A 15,092-nucleotide genomic window follows, 5' to 3' on the forward strand; every position below is an offset into this window, starting at 1 on the left:
ATCAAAAAGGTAAAATCATTAGGCTGCACATGTTGCCATAAAGTTGCCAACTGTACTTTTCGTGTTGTCTATTTGCCAAATTTCTACGTGTCTATTTTTCTAGCAACATGTGGAGCCTGGTAGAGCTATAAAGTCTTAACTGAGGTGCTTGTAATTGAAAATATCCGGCCAAGATGATCAACTTTTTTTATCGTCCTCAATAATGACAAATAAGGTCTTTATGAGGAAATGGATATGAAGCTGCAGTAAAGATGAGAGACTTTAAAGGTTTAAGTGTTATTGGTTCCAGGCTTTGATATTATCTCTGACATCAAATGCAACGACTATGAAATTTAGTGGGTAATTTAACCTTTTCTGCTCATGATCTGAGGGGTATTGGACGATAAAGACTTAATGCGTGTGCAAGGTTCATTTTTCCTTAATACCACATAACATGTACTACATGTAAGTAAGACTGCTTTATGTGCCAACAGGTGGCACGTTGTAACCTGACATTCAGGATTGCCATAACTGGGGCCGCGTAGCACAGTGGTAGTGTATTCGGCCCGTGACCGAGAGGTCGCCGGTTCGAATCCGCCTGCCGTGTTGCCGGTCTTGTGCCCTTGGGAAAGGCACTTTACACGACTTTCCTCACTTTACTCAAGTGAAAAATGAGTCGTCCCTCGGATAGGACGTTAAATGGAAGTCCCGTGTGTGGGGAGAGCCATACCCTATGCACGTTAAAGAACCCGCCACATGTGCGAACATCCACCCGAGCGGATCAAACCATTCCGGCCGAAATAGGGGTAGGGAATCTCGCGAGCAGCCCTCGTAACCCCTGCTTTGCCTATTGGGTCAGTTAGTCCTCACCCATAGTGAGCAATTGGGCTGGTCTCAATCATGATGTTTCTGACCTAGGGCGAAGAGTTGCTGTTACAGTTCCAATCATGTAACCCGTAGCCTTGGGTGGCCTTCAGGCCTTGTTACGTGGTGACCATTGAGTAAAAAAAAAAAAAAAACTTAGAGGATGAATGAGACTCGGCGGCCAAAATTGGAAACCAGGCTAGCCTTGCTCAGCCTTGGTTGACTTGTAGATGGTCTATACCAGGGTTGTAGCCAGCACCTGTCCTTCAGTCCTTTGAAGGAATTTTGCAGCTGGGGACTGAAAAAAGTTTTCCCCATTCCGTCCCCTGGGACAGACAAAAATTGATATGTTAAGATATAAAAAAAAACTGAAACCCATGTGTTTTTCTTCACCAAAACAGATGCCATTGAACAGCTTAGTCTACAAGCAAAATTTGCACCTCAAAATGCAGGAAATAGTGTTTCAGAGGGTCTTGATTTAAAAATTTTCTGGGATCCAGACCCCCTAGAAATGACGCGCAATGTTACGCCATGCCTTCGGTGCTCGATAGGATTCCCATTCAAAATCAAGGGGACTGAAAATGATTTCAGGCTGGCTACAACCCTGGTCCAACCCAGGAGGACTCTAATAACACCTCTTCATTGATATGGATTTCACAAATGTGTGAGATGGATTTCACAAATGGATACCAGTCTACGGCCACGCAATCCTGGTTTTATGGATGACATCTCAACACATTGATTTTGACTGGTCCCCCATCCACCGTATAAAAGACTTCTAAGTCCTGTTAGTAGGTGGATAACAGTGTGACTGTGCTAGTAACTTTTACGATCATGACACTTTGAAAAGATGATCACGCTGTGAAACATACCCCAAAGTGAGCTTAACTTTTATCAGTACTTGCAATAGATTTTTGGAGTCCGAAGAATTTCGTCCATAAACTTTGTGTAGCATAAAGACATAATGTAACACATGAAACGAATGGTGTACGTTAGGGCTGGGTATCGGTACAGCGTACCGGTACAAAACCGGTTTTTCGTATTGGACCGGTCCAGAAAAACCGGACCTGAAAAAATTAGGTGGACCGAATGCTGGACCGATTACAAAATTAACAAATTATTTTATCAGGCATTCACACGTTTTAGCGCTTGTAGATGGAAGAAAATAACAAGAGTGAAGTATACTAAGAGTAGAGTTTATGATAATTTCTACCAAGTTTTACAGCCAATCGTACCGGCGCAGTTAGCGTTGTATAATTTTAAAGCGCCAGTGTGAGTCTAATACTCCACCAAACAGATTTCTTTGTAGTAAAATGGACCATTGGTATGAGTCATACTGCATCAGGTCCGGACCTGGACCTAATCCTTTGGACCTGAACCGGACCTGGACCTGAATTTTCTGTACCGGTGTGACAGCGATCTCGCCCCCCCGGGGGGCGAGATCACTAGCGTTTTTGCCCCCCTTTAGCGTTTTCGCCCCCCCCCCCCCCCCCCAGAGCAGCTGGCTACTACATATTACAGGTGCGCTACCTGGTACTTTACTGCACCTGGGGAGTAACGTATATGGTGTGTTACCTGGTACCTATATGACACCTTATTACCGTACCGTAAGATGTCATACCTCGAAATTCGATATTATATTGTTCGGTGCAAACATGACATTGAAATGAAAAAAGACAATTTTTGCAGCTGAGGTGGCATAAAACAGTGCTACTGCGAACGTATAAATCAACACCGTCTATGGTACGGAATACGTCAGCTATATGTTTTCATTTTGTCACAGTGTTTTCTTTCTTGTGCTGGAAACATTTCCAAAGCACTAACAAAAACACACGTGAATAATAGTTTCTCATTATAAACACTATCTACGCGCAAGTTGATATAGCTGTTGCTAAATGCTACACAAACACTAGTAAAGTACCTGTCTTAAGAAACACGGGTAAATGCATCAGTTCCTAAATACTAGAAAAGACAGTCATGTTGGAGGTGAAGATATCCCTTGGCCAGGTGCATATACCAAAATGTGCGTTATTCTAATTAATACCTAATATTTGCATAATTAATAAAGACATTACATAGTTCTTTTGTGGTCACTTCATTGTAGAGACTTCATATTGGAGATATATAGGTTGCTTGAGGACAGGTGAATACAATGAAATACATCTTATGTCAAGACTCAGGTATATGCAATAATGGGAATACAAGGGACCAAACCCTCCTTGTCTGAAACAAGTTCAACTATCTTATTACCATGTAATTACGTTAATATTGATACTATGAATGGAGATATGTATCAAAGTCGTGTACTTATATCATTCTGAAACTACATTTTGTGATTTATACCAATCAACTTCTAAAATGCCATGTAAACCCGTTTTTTTTGGGGGGGGGGGCGAAATCGCTAAAGGGGGGCGAGGTAGGGGGGCGAGATCACTAGCCGGGGAGGGCGAGATCGCTAGTGATTTCGCCCCGGGGGGGCGAGATCGCTAGTGATTTCGCCCCCGGGGGGGCGAGATCACGGGGGGGCGAGAACGCTGTCACACCGGTACCCACCCCTAGTGTACGTGTATGTTTTAATTATTGATCAAGCCATCGGAAAGACAATAAGCAAATGTCGATGCAGATTTGTTGGACCTAAAAGTTGTACTGATATTGCAGCAGCTGCTGAATATGGCTCATTGAGATGCTCACACTAACATTTCAAAATTATATTAGAATCGATGAAAACATGATGTATAGAAATGGAGTGTAAGGCAAGAGGACAAGTTTAACAATCCTTCAAAGTTGTTCAACAACTGTTTACAAATAAACCTTAACATGTACAATACACATCTGTTACGCTTTTATAAGTACATTGAAAATAATCTGTGACCGCCTATCCTCATCCGGAGATAGTACAAGTCTATCCAAGGAGGGCAAGGACATGATCCGAACGGAGGTCCAGGAATTAAGGTAGAATGGTCCGCAGAAGAAGCATTTAGTGGTACTGGTACCGGTAGTCCTTGGCTTGTCCATGTAAGTTCAGTTCCTTTGGAACACCATGCATGATAGCTACTGCTACAAGTCTACAACAACAACAACGACGTTGTCTTCATCATTGGCCCTCCATCACCATGGTAATCATCCTTAGAGCTGTCTCCCCTGCATCTGCTGGTACCTACAGTAGGAGAGCACCAAAAAAGTTAACAATATAGAATCAAGGTAACAGTTATCTACTCTCCAGGCAGAGATTAGGCGCCGGCAGTTTTTTAACGTTTTTTTAGTCGTTTTTATCAGGAAGAAAGTAAAAAGAAAATGGCCAGAGCCTAACCTCTGCTTTGAGAGTCACAGTTATACAAGTGCACCATAGCAATTACTCAAGCAAGTCTGTATATGATTTTGGAAACAGTCGTTTCTTACGTGTTACATATTTCTGAAACACCTGACCATTTCCAAATCACATACATTTGCTTGCTGTGAGTAATTGCTATTTGGTGTTGTATCTTATTATTTCTACTCGGATGTCTAACCATCATTGACATAGTTACCCTAGTGTCATTATAAGGCCATGTTGATTTGATTATATGGATGACATCCATTTGGAACCCCAAATTGATGCAAGGGTACAATTGAAAAAAGTTTTTAGCAAAAATTAAAGCTGTCTTCGGTATGAAATTTACATTGTCAGAAAGGTTGAACATATGACTAAACACAGTATGGTGTACGGACAATTAGGTAATTCTTCAATTTTGTTGTTTGACATGTTGAATTCTTTGACTTTGGAATTGACATTAGCATTCTATGTCATTAGTCTATGTTTCAATGTAATGTACATGTACACCATAGTGCATTTTAATGACTAATGAAATAAACCTACCATATGCCCAGCATCTAAGATCCAGTAGAATGAGAAGTTTTTCACAGTTTTGACAAAGCCAACAGTTATCTCCTTGGAAGTAATCGGCGTCCACTTTTTGGTGTCAAACTGTGACAGGCCCGGCCATTGCAGCTTGTGCACCCAAGCCTCAGTTCCTGTGGAGGTCAACGAATAAAGGTTTTATAATAGTTGTTATCACGTTTATGAAGGTTAGACATCCAAGTAAACATTATATTCAATACAATTCAGGAGATTCAAGATTCAGTTAAAATTTCTTGAGTATAAGAACAATCAATTTTTCTCATTACACACAATTAGCAACCAATATAAATTCAGTGCCCAGAAGTTGTCCATGCGGCCAAGTGCACTGAGAATACTCATTAAAACATATCTGCTACCCCCGACATTGTGCCCTTGGGAAAGGCACCCTACACGACCCCCCACTCTTAACCTAAGTGTAAAAATGGGTACCTGACTTCAGGAATGTGTATGAGGCACTGTTAAAAGTAGTCACTTGAGTGCAGTGCCACATTGTCCTGTCTGTCCAAGAGCAAATAGAAAAAAAAAGATATCTGCTGGGCGTGCTCACCAATTGTGTTGCAGATGAGGTCCAACTGTCCGTTGTACACCACAACAGACAGATCTGTGTTCTGGATCAGGTCATCAACTGGAGAGAAACAGAACAAAAGTTAGAAATTAAAAGGGGACACCAGCTGAGTAACAGGATTTTCCCTTATTATTTGCATACCACATGATCAACCATCTACAAAATGAAAAGTCATCAGACAGTAGAATAAATATACTGTAAATGCAGAAATGCTTGCGGTGGATTAATGTTCGCGGTTTTTGCGGCGGCCACTTCACGGCGAATTTAAAACCACCGCGAACATTTTTCCATAACAGTACGAGACTACAGTGCATGGTGCTACCGTGAAATTAAAACCACCGCGAAAAGTCCATTTTTCCTGCTACCGCGAAATTAAATCCCCGCGAACTTAAATGCATATACAGTACCTACATTTATAACATTTTATCAAAAAATTCTTACCGATGTCTATAACTGGTTTCATGAAGTCCCCTGCCATCATTGCAAACACTTCTCCTGACTGAGCTGTGAAGGAGAAATATAAAACATCAGGAGGATGCTGTTTGGGCCACGCAAACCTTACTGCATGGATGGTATCTTCCAAAAATCATAACATATGACATTGTGCAATAAAGCAAGGAAGGGGACTGGTGAATAGCACTTTTCCTCAATCTGCTGTAATTTCTGAATTCTTAATATTCACATTCAATACTAGTATTGTATCATGCACATGAACACAATGCATGCAAGTATCTGATATTGTGGCCCAAATATATCATATAGCATCAATTATTTCTTACTGTGCATTAACTGCTTGTACTTACTCAAGTTATAGCCTTTCTTGCGGAGGTGAAAGTTAGGTAAATCTTTTATGTAATTCTTTTAATTTTGTTTCCAAGCCTCAAAATACCCATTTTTCTTAATTTGCATTAAAAAATGAGATTGCAAAATGAAACAAACAGCTGGCTATTTTGCTACTTGAAATAATCCTGGCTCTACAGTAAATTAATCAAAGATAATGAAACCAAAGTTATAAACCCAGTAAGCAGTGACCTACCTCCCCATGTCACATCGTCAGGTATGACTCCCAGGTATTTCTTGATGGGTCCGTTCATGAGTTCAGCCAGGCTGGGCGCATGTAGGGGGGAGACATGCCTCCTGTACAGCTTCTCTGCAACAGGACAAGACACATCAGCTGTAGTTCATGTGCATTTTATTTCAAGACTGTAGCACACAACCATCGGGTTGGTAGATCATACCAGGATAACCAGAAATTTTCTCTAACCTGCTTACATTTAGATAGTCAGGGACAGGGAAACAATGTCAGCACCAGGGACAGGGAAACACCGTCAGCACCAAGGACAGGGAAACACAGTCAGGGACAGGGAAACACCGTCAGCACCAAGGACAGGGAAACACAGTCAGGGACAGGGAAACACAGTCAGCACCAGGGAAACACAGTCAGCACCAGGGAAAGGGAAACACAGTCAGGGACAGGGAAACAGTCAGGGACAGGGAAACACAGTCAGGGACAGGGAAACACAGTCAGCACCAGGGAAACACAGTCAGCACCAGGGAAAGGGAAACACAGTCAGGGACAGGGAAACAGTCAGGGACAGGGAAACAAAGTCAGCACCAAAGACAGGGAAACACAGTCAGCACCAGGGAAACACAGTCAGCACCAGGGAAAGGGAAACACAGTCAGCACCAGGGAAAGGGAAACACAGTCAGGGACAGGGAAACAGTCAGGGACAGGGAAACATAGTTAGGGACAGGGAAACATAGTCAGGGACAGGGAAACATAGGGACAGGGAAACATAGTCAGGGACAGGGAAACATAGTTAGGGACAGGGAAACATAGTCAGGGACAGGGAAACATAGTTAGGGACAGGGAAACATAGTTAGGGACAGGGAAACATAGTTAGGGACAGGGAAACATAGTCAGGGACAGGGAAACATAGTCAGGGACAGGGAACATAGTCAGGGACAGGGAACATAGTCAGCACCAAGGAAAGGGAAACATAGTCAGCACCAAGGACAGGGAAATACAGACATCACCAGGGAAAGGGAAAAAATTCAGGGACAGGGAAACATCATCAGCACCAGGGAAAGGGGAACACAGTCAGCACCAGGGAAAGGGAAACACAGTCAGGGACAGGGAAACACAGTCAGCACCAGGGAAAGGGGAACACAGTCAGCACCAGGGAAAGGGAAACACAGTCAGGGACAGGGAAACATAGTCAGCACCAGGGAAAGGGGAACACAGTCAGCACCAGGGAAAGGGAAACACAGTCAGGGACAGGGAAACACAGTCAGCACCAGGGACAGGGAAACATAGTCAGCACCAGGGAAAGGGGAACACAGTCAGCACCAGGGAAAGGGAAACACAGTCAGGGACAGGGAAACATAGTTAGGGACAGGGAAACATAGTCAGCACCAGGGACAGGGAAACACAGTCAGCACCAGGGGCAGGGAAACACAGTCAGGGGCAGGGAAACACAGTCAGCACCAGGGACAGGGAAACAAAGTAAGCACCAGGGACAGGGAAACACAGTCAGCACCAGGGACAGGGAAACAAAGTCAGCACCAAGGACAGGGAAACATAGTCAGCACCAAGGACAGGGAAACAGTCAGGGCCAGGGAAACATAGTCATCACCAGGGACAGGGAAACACAGTCAGCACCAGGGGCAGGGAAACACAGTCAGCACCAGGGACAGGGAAACAAAGTCAGCACCAAGGACAGGGAAACATAGTCAGCACCAAGGACAGGGAAACAGTCAGGGACAGGGAAACATAGTCGTCACCAAGGACAGGGAAACACAGTCAGGGCCAGGGAAACATAGTCATCACCAGGGACAGGGAAACACATTCAGGGACAGGGAAACACAGTGATATAACCTTAATCTCTGTTGTAACAGACTTGTATTTAACAGGATAGCCAACCCAACAAAAGTTTTAAACATTTAGATATAGGGTACAATCTCAAATTTGAGATGACAGAGGAAAAATCATACATAGGTACATAGCATAGGTACATAATATAGACATATTCTAAGCTTTTAAAGTATGCGGACTGAAGAGTGACTCACCAATGGATGGATTACTGAAGGCAGGTGCTCGACCGTCAGACACCGCAAACTTGACTTTGTCTCCAAGAATGTTGTAGAAGCTCACTCCATTGCTGAACTGAAACAAGATGGAAGTTTTTGGTAGAATACTAATTAATTCACAGAACTTGAGAGTCACCCAGTACCTCTCAATCTGATCATTCAACATCTTGCTTGAACTTCAGTACATCAACAAAGAAGAAGTCACCAAGCAAATACTGCATGATAGATTTGCTTGGCAATGATCAAATGTAGATCAAATGTTGGTTTATAAAAGTATCAGGGCTCGAAATTCATTTTTGGGATTAGGTGCACTGGTGCACCCAGCTTAACAAATTGGGTGCACCACACCACTTAAATTTAAGTAGAATGTCAAGGAAACCTAATAACAAAACTTAGTTAAAAGCTATCAAACTCTTATACAAGTAACATGACAGACATTTTGAATATCTTTCTAACACTTAGTAAGTTAGATGTCAAGAATATAATGCATACTAGCATACTTGATATTTTTCCATACATAAACCTAAGAAAATATTTGGGTGCACCCACTGAAAAAAATTGGGTGCACAGTTCCAATTTTGGGTGCACCTGGGTGCACATGCACCCAGTATTTTGAGCCCTGAGTATACTTAGTATTAACTGCCACAAAGGGTCTGCAGTCAAAATATCAGACAACCCTCATATATCTTCACCCACAAATAAAAGTCAAGAGAGTGACCCGACTTAACCAGGATTTTCCCTGTCTGAGTTTCACTAAGAGTTTCATCTAAGTAAGTGGCATCAAAGACTGCGATGTCATGATGATAGACATTGTATTCTTGGAAAAGACACTTAACGCTACTTTCCTCACGCCACCCATTGCAGATGTAAAATGGGTACTAGAGCCTGACTTTAGCTGGATACTTGCCGTGGGTACTTTATCAAGTCCATTTGCTAACATTCAAGATTTGTAAACTGCAGCTAATCTTCCTCAGGGCATACAAAAATAGAAAGTTTAGACATACAATCTACATAAAAGTCAACGTTAGAGAGATAAAATGACATTGAAAGGAGAGTCAGGGTTGGACAAGTCCACTAGCCCGATTGTCCAGGGCAAGTGAAAGTGCTGTCCAGGAAAGTGCATGTCCTACCCCACTTGTCCAATAAGGCAAGTAAGATTATTCCATGAGAGAGATTTTGATATACTTGTTACCTTGTCACAGTCATAGCATCAAGCATTGGTCAACAAAGACAAATACAGCCAACAATAAAAGAATTTCATTAACTTAATGGAATTGAAAATACTTACTAACAGACAAATGTCACTTAAATCTCCGGAAAAGTGAAAAGTAAGTTCAGACAAGTGTTTTTTAACCTCCTTGGTTCAGACAAGTAAATTTTCTAATAAGTAGAGTCAATTCCAAGTCACCGAGATGGTTTTGAAATAATTTTTGTAATAAGTTTGAACTATTTTGAGTATAAGAACATTTCAGTCACTAAAGTTCGAAATTGTTCAAACATTTCAAAATGAAAGTTTAAACATGTTTGAACCTTTTTTATATTTGTTGGAACATTTGTGAAAGTAATGATATAATTATCTCTTTATTTAGAACAATTTTCAAACGTCTGTGTTTTTGTTATTGTTCCAACATGTTCCAACATTTTGTGTCATTTTTTCCCTCCATAAAAACTGTTATTGACCCCATAAACAAAGGTGCTAAGCTGGGTCCTTTGTGTGGCCTTGTATTTTTAGATTTTCTTCAGAAGACACTGGTGAGTCTTTTGTGAGAAGGTGGCAGACAGACGTAATTTCCTGCACTTGGCAGAGATGTGTGAATTGCCCTCTTTCCAGCCCACTGACCCAGTTTCATCATATTGTTTCCATGTTCGAACATGTGATCACAAATGATGCATCTATGTTGGAACAGTTTAGAAACTAACAGAAATAATGTATTTGATGTTAGAAATGTTTCTAACATGTTTGAATACTATAGAAATATTTAGAACGTCACATAGATGTTATAAATAGTTCTAAACAGTTACTTATCACAGATTAGATTGTTACAAAGATTTCCAAAATGTTAGAACAAAAGGCAAGAAACACCCTCTCGGTAATATGGAATCGACTCTATGTACTTACCTGATAGGACAAGTGAATTTTAGAAAACTTGTCCGACCCTGGTTAACCCATGCTAATCAATTACCCGCCAACATGGTCGTCGGAGAATTCAAATTATAATTAGTATGACGTCAATGATAAGCCTGTATACCGTACCCTAGACAGTTGGCATACAAACATTTGTCTCAGAAGACAATGGTAGACAGACGGTGGGTTAGGCGACCCGTCTGCCTGGCCTGCACATGATTTTTTAAGGTAAAGGAGGGTTGTGCACGTCCTTCTCCACCCTCTCGTCTACTGGCACACTAAGTCCCACAGGGACAACACTAGTACTGCATGCCACGTGTAAGACAGCCCCAGCAGATGCAGCTTTCTTGTTTGGAGTTTCCGTCTCCTAGGAGGATGTAAGGGGTTCCTCCTACCCCTGACTTGTGTATAGCAAGTGTGTCATGCCCTTGACAGTAGACACTCACTGATTTTTGATGATTAATAATCCACTGACCCTGCGACCTCAAAAAGGCAATGGGACTGCCTTTACCTTCTTACCTGGATAAGAAAGTGACTGTGATAAATGAAAGTGAAAGTCTCTCACCTCCTCCAAGACGTCTTCCGTCCTGCTCCAGAGTTCCGTGGCGTTCTTCCAGCGACCTTGGTCCACCGCCTGCTGAGTCATCTGTGCCGACTTCTGCACCGCCTGGAGACCAACATGGTCCAGTAGGGACTGTATGGGAAAGGAAAAATACATTAAACATTCACAAAAACTTTTTGTATCACTTAAGGTTCTTTTTTTTTCATTTCTATCCTTTATGAACTTAGAAAATTGTTATTGATAAGTCTGTGCCAACTTCTGCACTGCTTGGAGACCAACATGGTCCAGTAGGGACTGCATAGGACATGGGAAATACATCAACATTTACAGAAACTTTTTGTAACACTTAAAGTTTTTTTGTTGTCTTCATTTCTATCCTTTATGAACTTAGAAACTTGTTATTGATAAGTCTGTGCCGACTTCTGCACTGCTTGGAGACCAACATGGTCCAGTAGGGACTGCACAGGACATGGGAAATACATCAACATTCACAAAAACGTTTTGCAACACGGTCTTTTTTTTTTGTCTTCATTTCTATCTATGTTATTGATAAGTATCCTGTCCAAATCCATATGTATTACAGTCTCTGTGTTTGGCAGCAGGGCAGGCCTTTAGCCAGGCATGCGTCAACGCGTCATCTGGACGCACTTTTCTTAGAATAACAAGAAATTTGATGCCCCTGGACGCCCTCACACTGGGAGAAAATCATCTGACAAGCATGAAATTCTGATTGACCAGGGATGCTGCCAGGTCATCTGTGGTCACAGTCTTCTACTGTGACCTCTGTAACAGTATTTTTACCTCTAAGGATACCTTAGAATGCACATTTTAAACTTAAAATCATCAAAAACTCCCCCCAGACCCCCCTACAATAGCGCATGGTCTTTTTAGCGAATGCCCACAAACGCCCACTCTAGACAAGTCCGCGCTGCACGAATCTCATTTTTTTTACTTGGAATATGTCCACGTTGTGCTCCCATGTATTAATCCTGAGTTTCAAGTCAATCCATCGACCCGAAGTGACATAAATCAAAGTTTTCGATTCTCGATGGTCTTTTTAGCGAACGCCCAGCAAAATGTCTTTTTAGCGAATGGCAATGCCCACTATATCCACAAAAATATCAGCCGTCGCGCAACGACACCTAAACCTACCGCCACAAACATGTTCAAAATGGTGTCCCATTGATGTGTACGGAGTTTCCGTGCTTTACAAGCATTTTAAGTCCCTGTTTTTGGTCAAAACGTACGCCGCCGATACTGCCATACATTAACAATGGCAATTCAAAATGGCGGGCACTAGTCATGTGACCTCCTTGCGGGACTGTTCTATAAGTATCGCGGGAGGGACTGTTGTAGCATAGCTTATCATACAACCATTTTAGAGTGAATTCTGAACAAGATTTTCAATTCATAGTGCTATCATCTGACTGATATTTACAATGTGGTCCTTTTTTCTGTGCTATAATTACCCAGGTTTGAGGAACTTAGTGCAAATATGGATATTGATTCTCCTCAGTGCCCAATTAATGTACAAAAGGCTCAGACACATTAGTGTTATAAACCTGACTAGGGGCAGGTAACCAATACTAGAAAAACATAGCTATTCATTATTAACAATACTATTTACATTATAATAATAACTCTTCACCAAACTGGACTTTTCTTATCTTTATTTATCACAGAAACATTGCTAAAATGAGGATTTGATTAGATGAGTATCTGTTACAGTGTGTACAAACTTATTTCAAATACAAAAATGTATTTCATTTCACTTCCTAAATATTTTTAAAGTATTGGAAGGGGTTGAGACATAAACAATATTAATTGCATTATTTGTGAGCAGAAAAATGGAACCACATGCTATTAATAGTCTAATAAAATGTTGGAACATGGCATGAGCGGGCTCCTCTTCTGAGTACAGAAAGGAAATGTTTTATAACATTTAGTTATGACGTAGAAAATTTCAATTGTAAAATGTACCTTTATTAACATTGACAAACAAATTGTTTTTCTATTCTTAATAAATGACAACAATACAGGTAAGTAAGGTGTGTTTCTTTTATAACAGGCCAGGTAAGACGCCGTACAGGTAAGTAAGGTGTGTTTCCTTTTATAGCAGACCAGGTAAGACACCGTACAGGTGAGTAAGGTGTGTTTCCTTTTATAGCAGACCAGGTAAGACACCGTACAGGTAAGTAAGGTGTGTTTTCTTTTATAGCAGACCAGGTAAGACACCGTACAGGTGAGTAACATGTGTTTCCTTTTATAGCAGACCAGGTAAGACACCGTACAGGTAAGTAAGGTGTATTTCCTTTTATAGCAGACCAGGTAAGACACCGTACAGGTGAGTAAAGTGTATATCCTTTGATTACAGAGCAGGTTAGACACCATACAGGTGAGTAACGTGTATTTCCTTTTATAACAGGCCAGGTAATACACCATACAGGTAAGTAAGGTGTGTTTCCTTTTATAGCAGACCAGGTAAGACACCGTACAGGTAAGTAAGGTGTGTTTTCTTTTATAGAAGACCAGGTAAGACACCGTACATGTGAGTAAGGTGTGTTTCCTTTTATAACAGGCCAGGTAAGACACCATACAGGTAAGTAAGGTGTGTTTCCTTTTATAGCAGACCAGGTAAGACACCGTACAGGTGAGTAACATGTATTTCCTTTGATTACAGACCATGTAAGACACCATACAGGTGAGTAACGTGTATTTCCTTTGATTACAGACCAGGTAAGACACCGCACAGGTGAGTAAGGTGTATTTCCTTTGCATATAGACCAGATAGGGTGAGTAAAGCAACTTTACTTTGCCTATAGACCAGATAGGCCATTATACAGGTAAGTTAGGTGTCTTTCCTTCGCCTATATACCAGATAGGGCATTATACAGATAAGTAAGGTGTCTTTCCTTTGCCTATAGACCAGATAGGGCATTATACGGGTGAGTAAGGCGTCTTTCCTTTGCCTATAGACCAGATAGGGCATTATACGGGTGAGTAAGGCGTCTTTCCTTTGCCTATAGACCAGATAGGGCATGATACAGGTAAGTAAGGTGTCTTTCCTTTGCCTATAGACCAGTTATGGTATTATACAGGTGAGTAAAGCAACTTTCCTTTGCCTATATACCATATAGGCCATTATACAGGTGAGTAAGGTGTCTTTCCTTTGCCTATAGACCAGATAGGGCATTATACAGGTAAGTAAGGTGTCTTTCCTTTGCCTACAGACCAGATAGGTATTATACAGGTGAGTAAAGCAACTTTCCTTTGCCTATAGACCATATAGGCCATTATACAGGTGAGTAATGCGTCTTTCCTTTGCCTATAGACAAGATAGGTATTATACAGGTGAGTAAAGCAACTTTCCTTTGCCTATAGACCAGATAGGGTATTATACAGGTGAATAAGGTGTCTTTCCTTTGCCTATAGACCAGATAGGGCATTATACAGGTAAGTTAGGTGTCTTTCCTTTGCCTATAGACCAGATAGGGCATTATACAGGTAAGTAAGGTGTCTCTCCTTTGCCTATAGACCAGATAGGGTATTTTACAGGTGAGTAAAGCAACTTTCCTTTGCCTATAGACCAGATAGGCCATTAAACAGGTGAGTAATGCGTCTTTCCTTTGCCTATAGACCAGATAGGTATTATACAGGTGAGTAAAGCAACTTTCCTTTGCCTATAGACCAGATAGGGCATTATACAGGCAAGTAAAGCGTCTTTCCTTTGCCTATAGACCAGATAGGGCATTGTACAGGTAAGTTAGGTGTCTTTCCTTTGCCTATAGACCAGATAGGGGATTATACGGGTGACTAAGCTGTCTTTCCTTTGCCTATAGACCAGATCGGGCTTTAAACCGGTTCATAAGGAGCCTTTCCTTCCCTTATGGCCCGGACAGGAGATAATCCACTCAACTAAGGGGAATTTACCTTCTGCCCGAGCACCAAACCACCGGAAAACGACCTCAAAAAACGGTGATACTCCGCCGCATCGGGCCCAAACCAAAAA

General features: G+C 41.6%; 1 protein-coding gene across 1 annotated transcript in view; it reads right to left on the reverse strand.

The window, feature by feature from the left end:
* Positions 1-3,401: 3,401 nt before the first annotated feature.
* The window catches only part of LOC118428614 (retinoid-inducible serine carboxypeptidase-like), a 22,376-nt gene continuing 10,685 nt past the window's right edge, over positions 3,402-15,092 (reverse strand). The window contains exons 8-14 of the mRNA XM_035838719.1: positions 11,087-11,215; positions 8,376-8,472; positions 6,343-6,456; positions 5,748-5,810; positions 5,289-5,366; positions 4,700-4,854; positions 3,402-4,000 (exon numbers count right to left, since the gene is read on the reverse strand). Of these exons, the coding sequence (XP_035694612.1) occupies positions 3,938-4,000; positions 4,700-4,854; positions 5,289-5,366; positions 5,748-5,810; positions 6,343-6,456; positions 8,376-8,472; positions 11,087-11,215 (699 nt within the window). The 3' untranslated portion in view covers positions 3,402-3,937. The remainder of the gene's footprint in view (positions 4,001-4,699; positions 4,855-5,288; positions 5,367-5,747; positions 5,811-6,342; positions 6,457-8,375; positions 8,473-11,086; positions 11,216-15,092) is intronic.

This window comes from Branchiostoma floridae, chromosome 13, assembly GCF_000003815.2.
Source record: "Branchiostoma floridae strain S238N-H82 chromosome 13, Bfl_VNyyK, whole genome shotgun sequence".
Taxonomy (NCBI): domain Eukaryota; kingdom Metazoa; phylum Chordata; class Leptocardii; order Amphioxiformes; family Branchiostomatidae; genus Branchiostoma; species Branchiostoma floridae.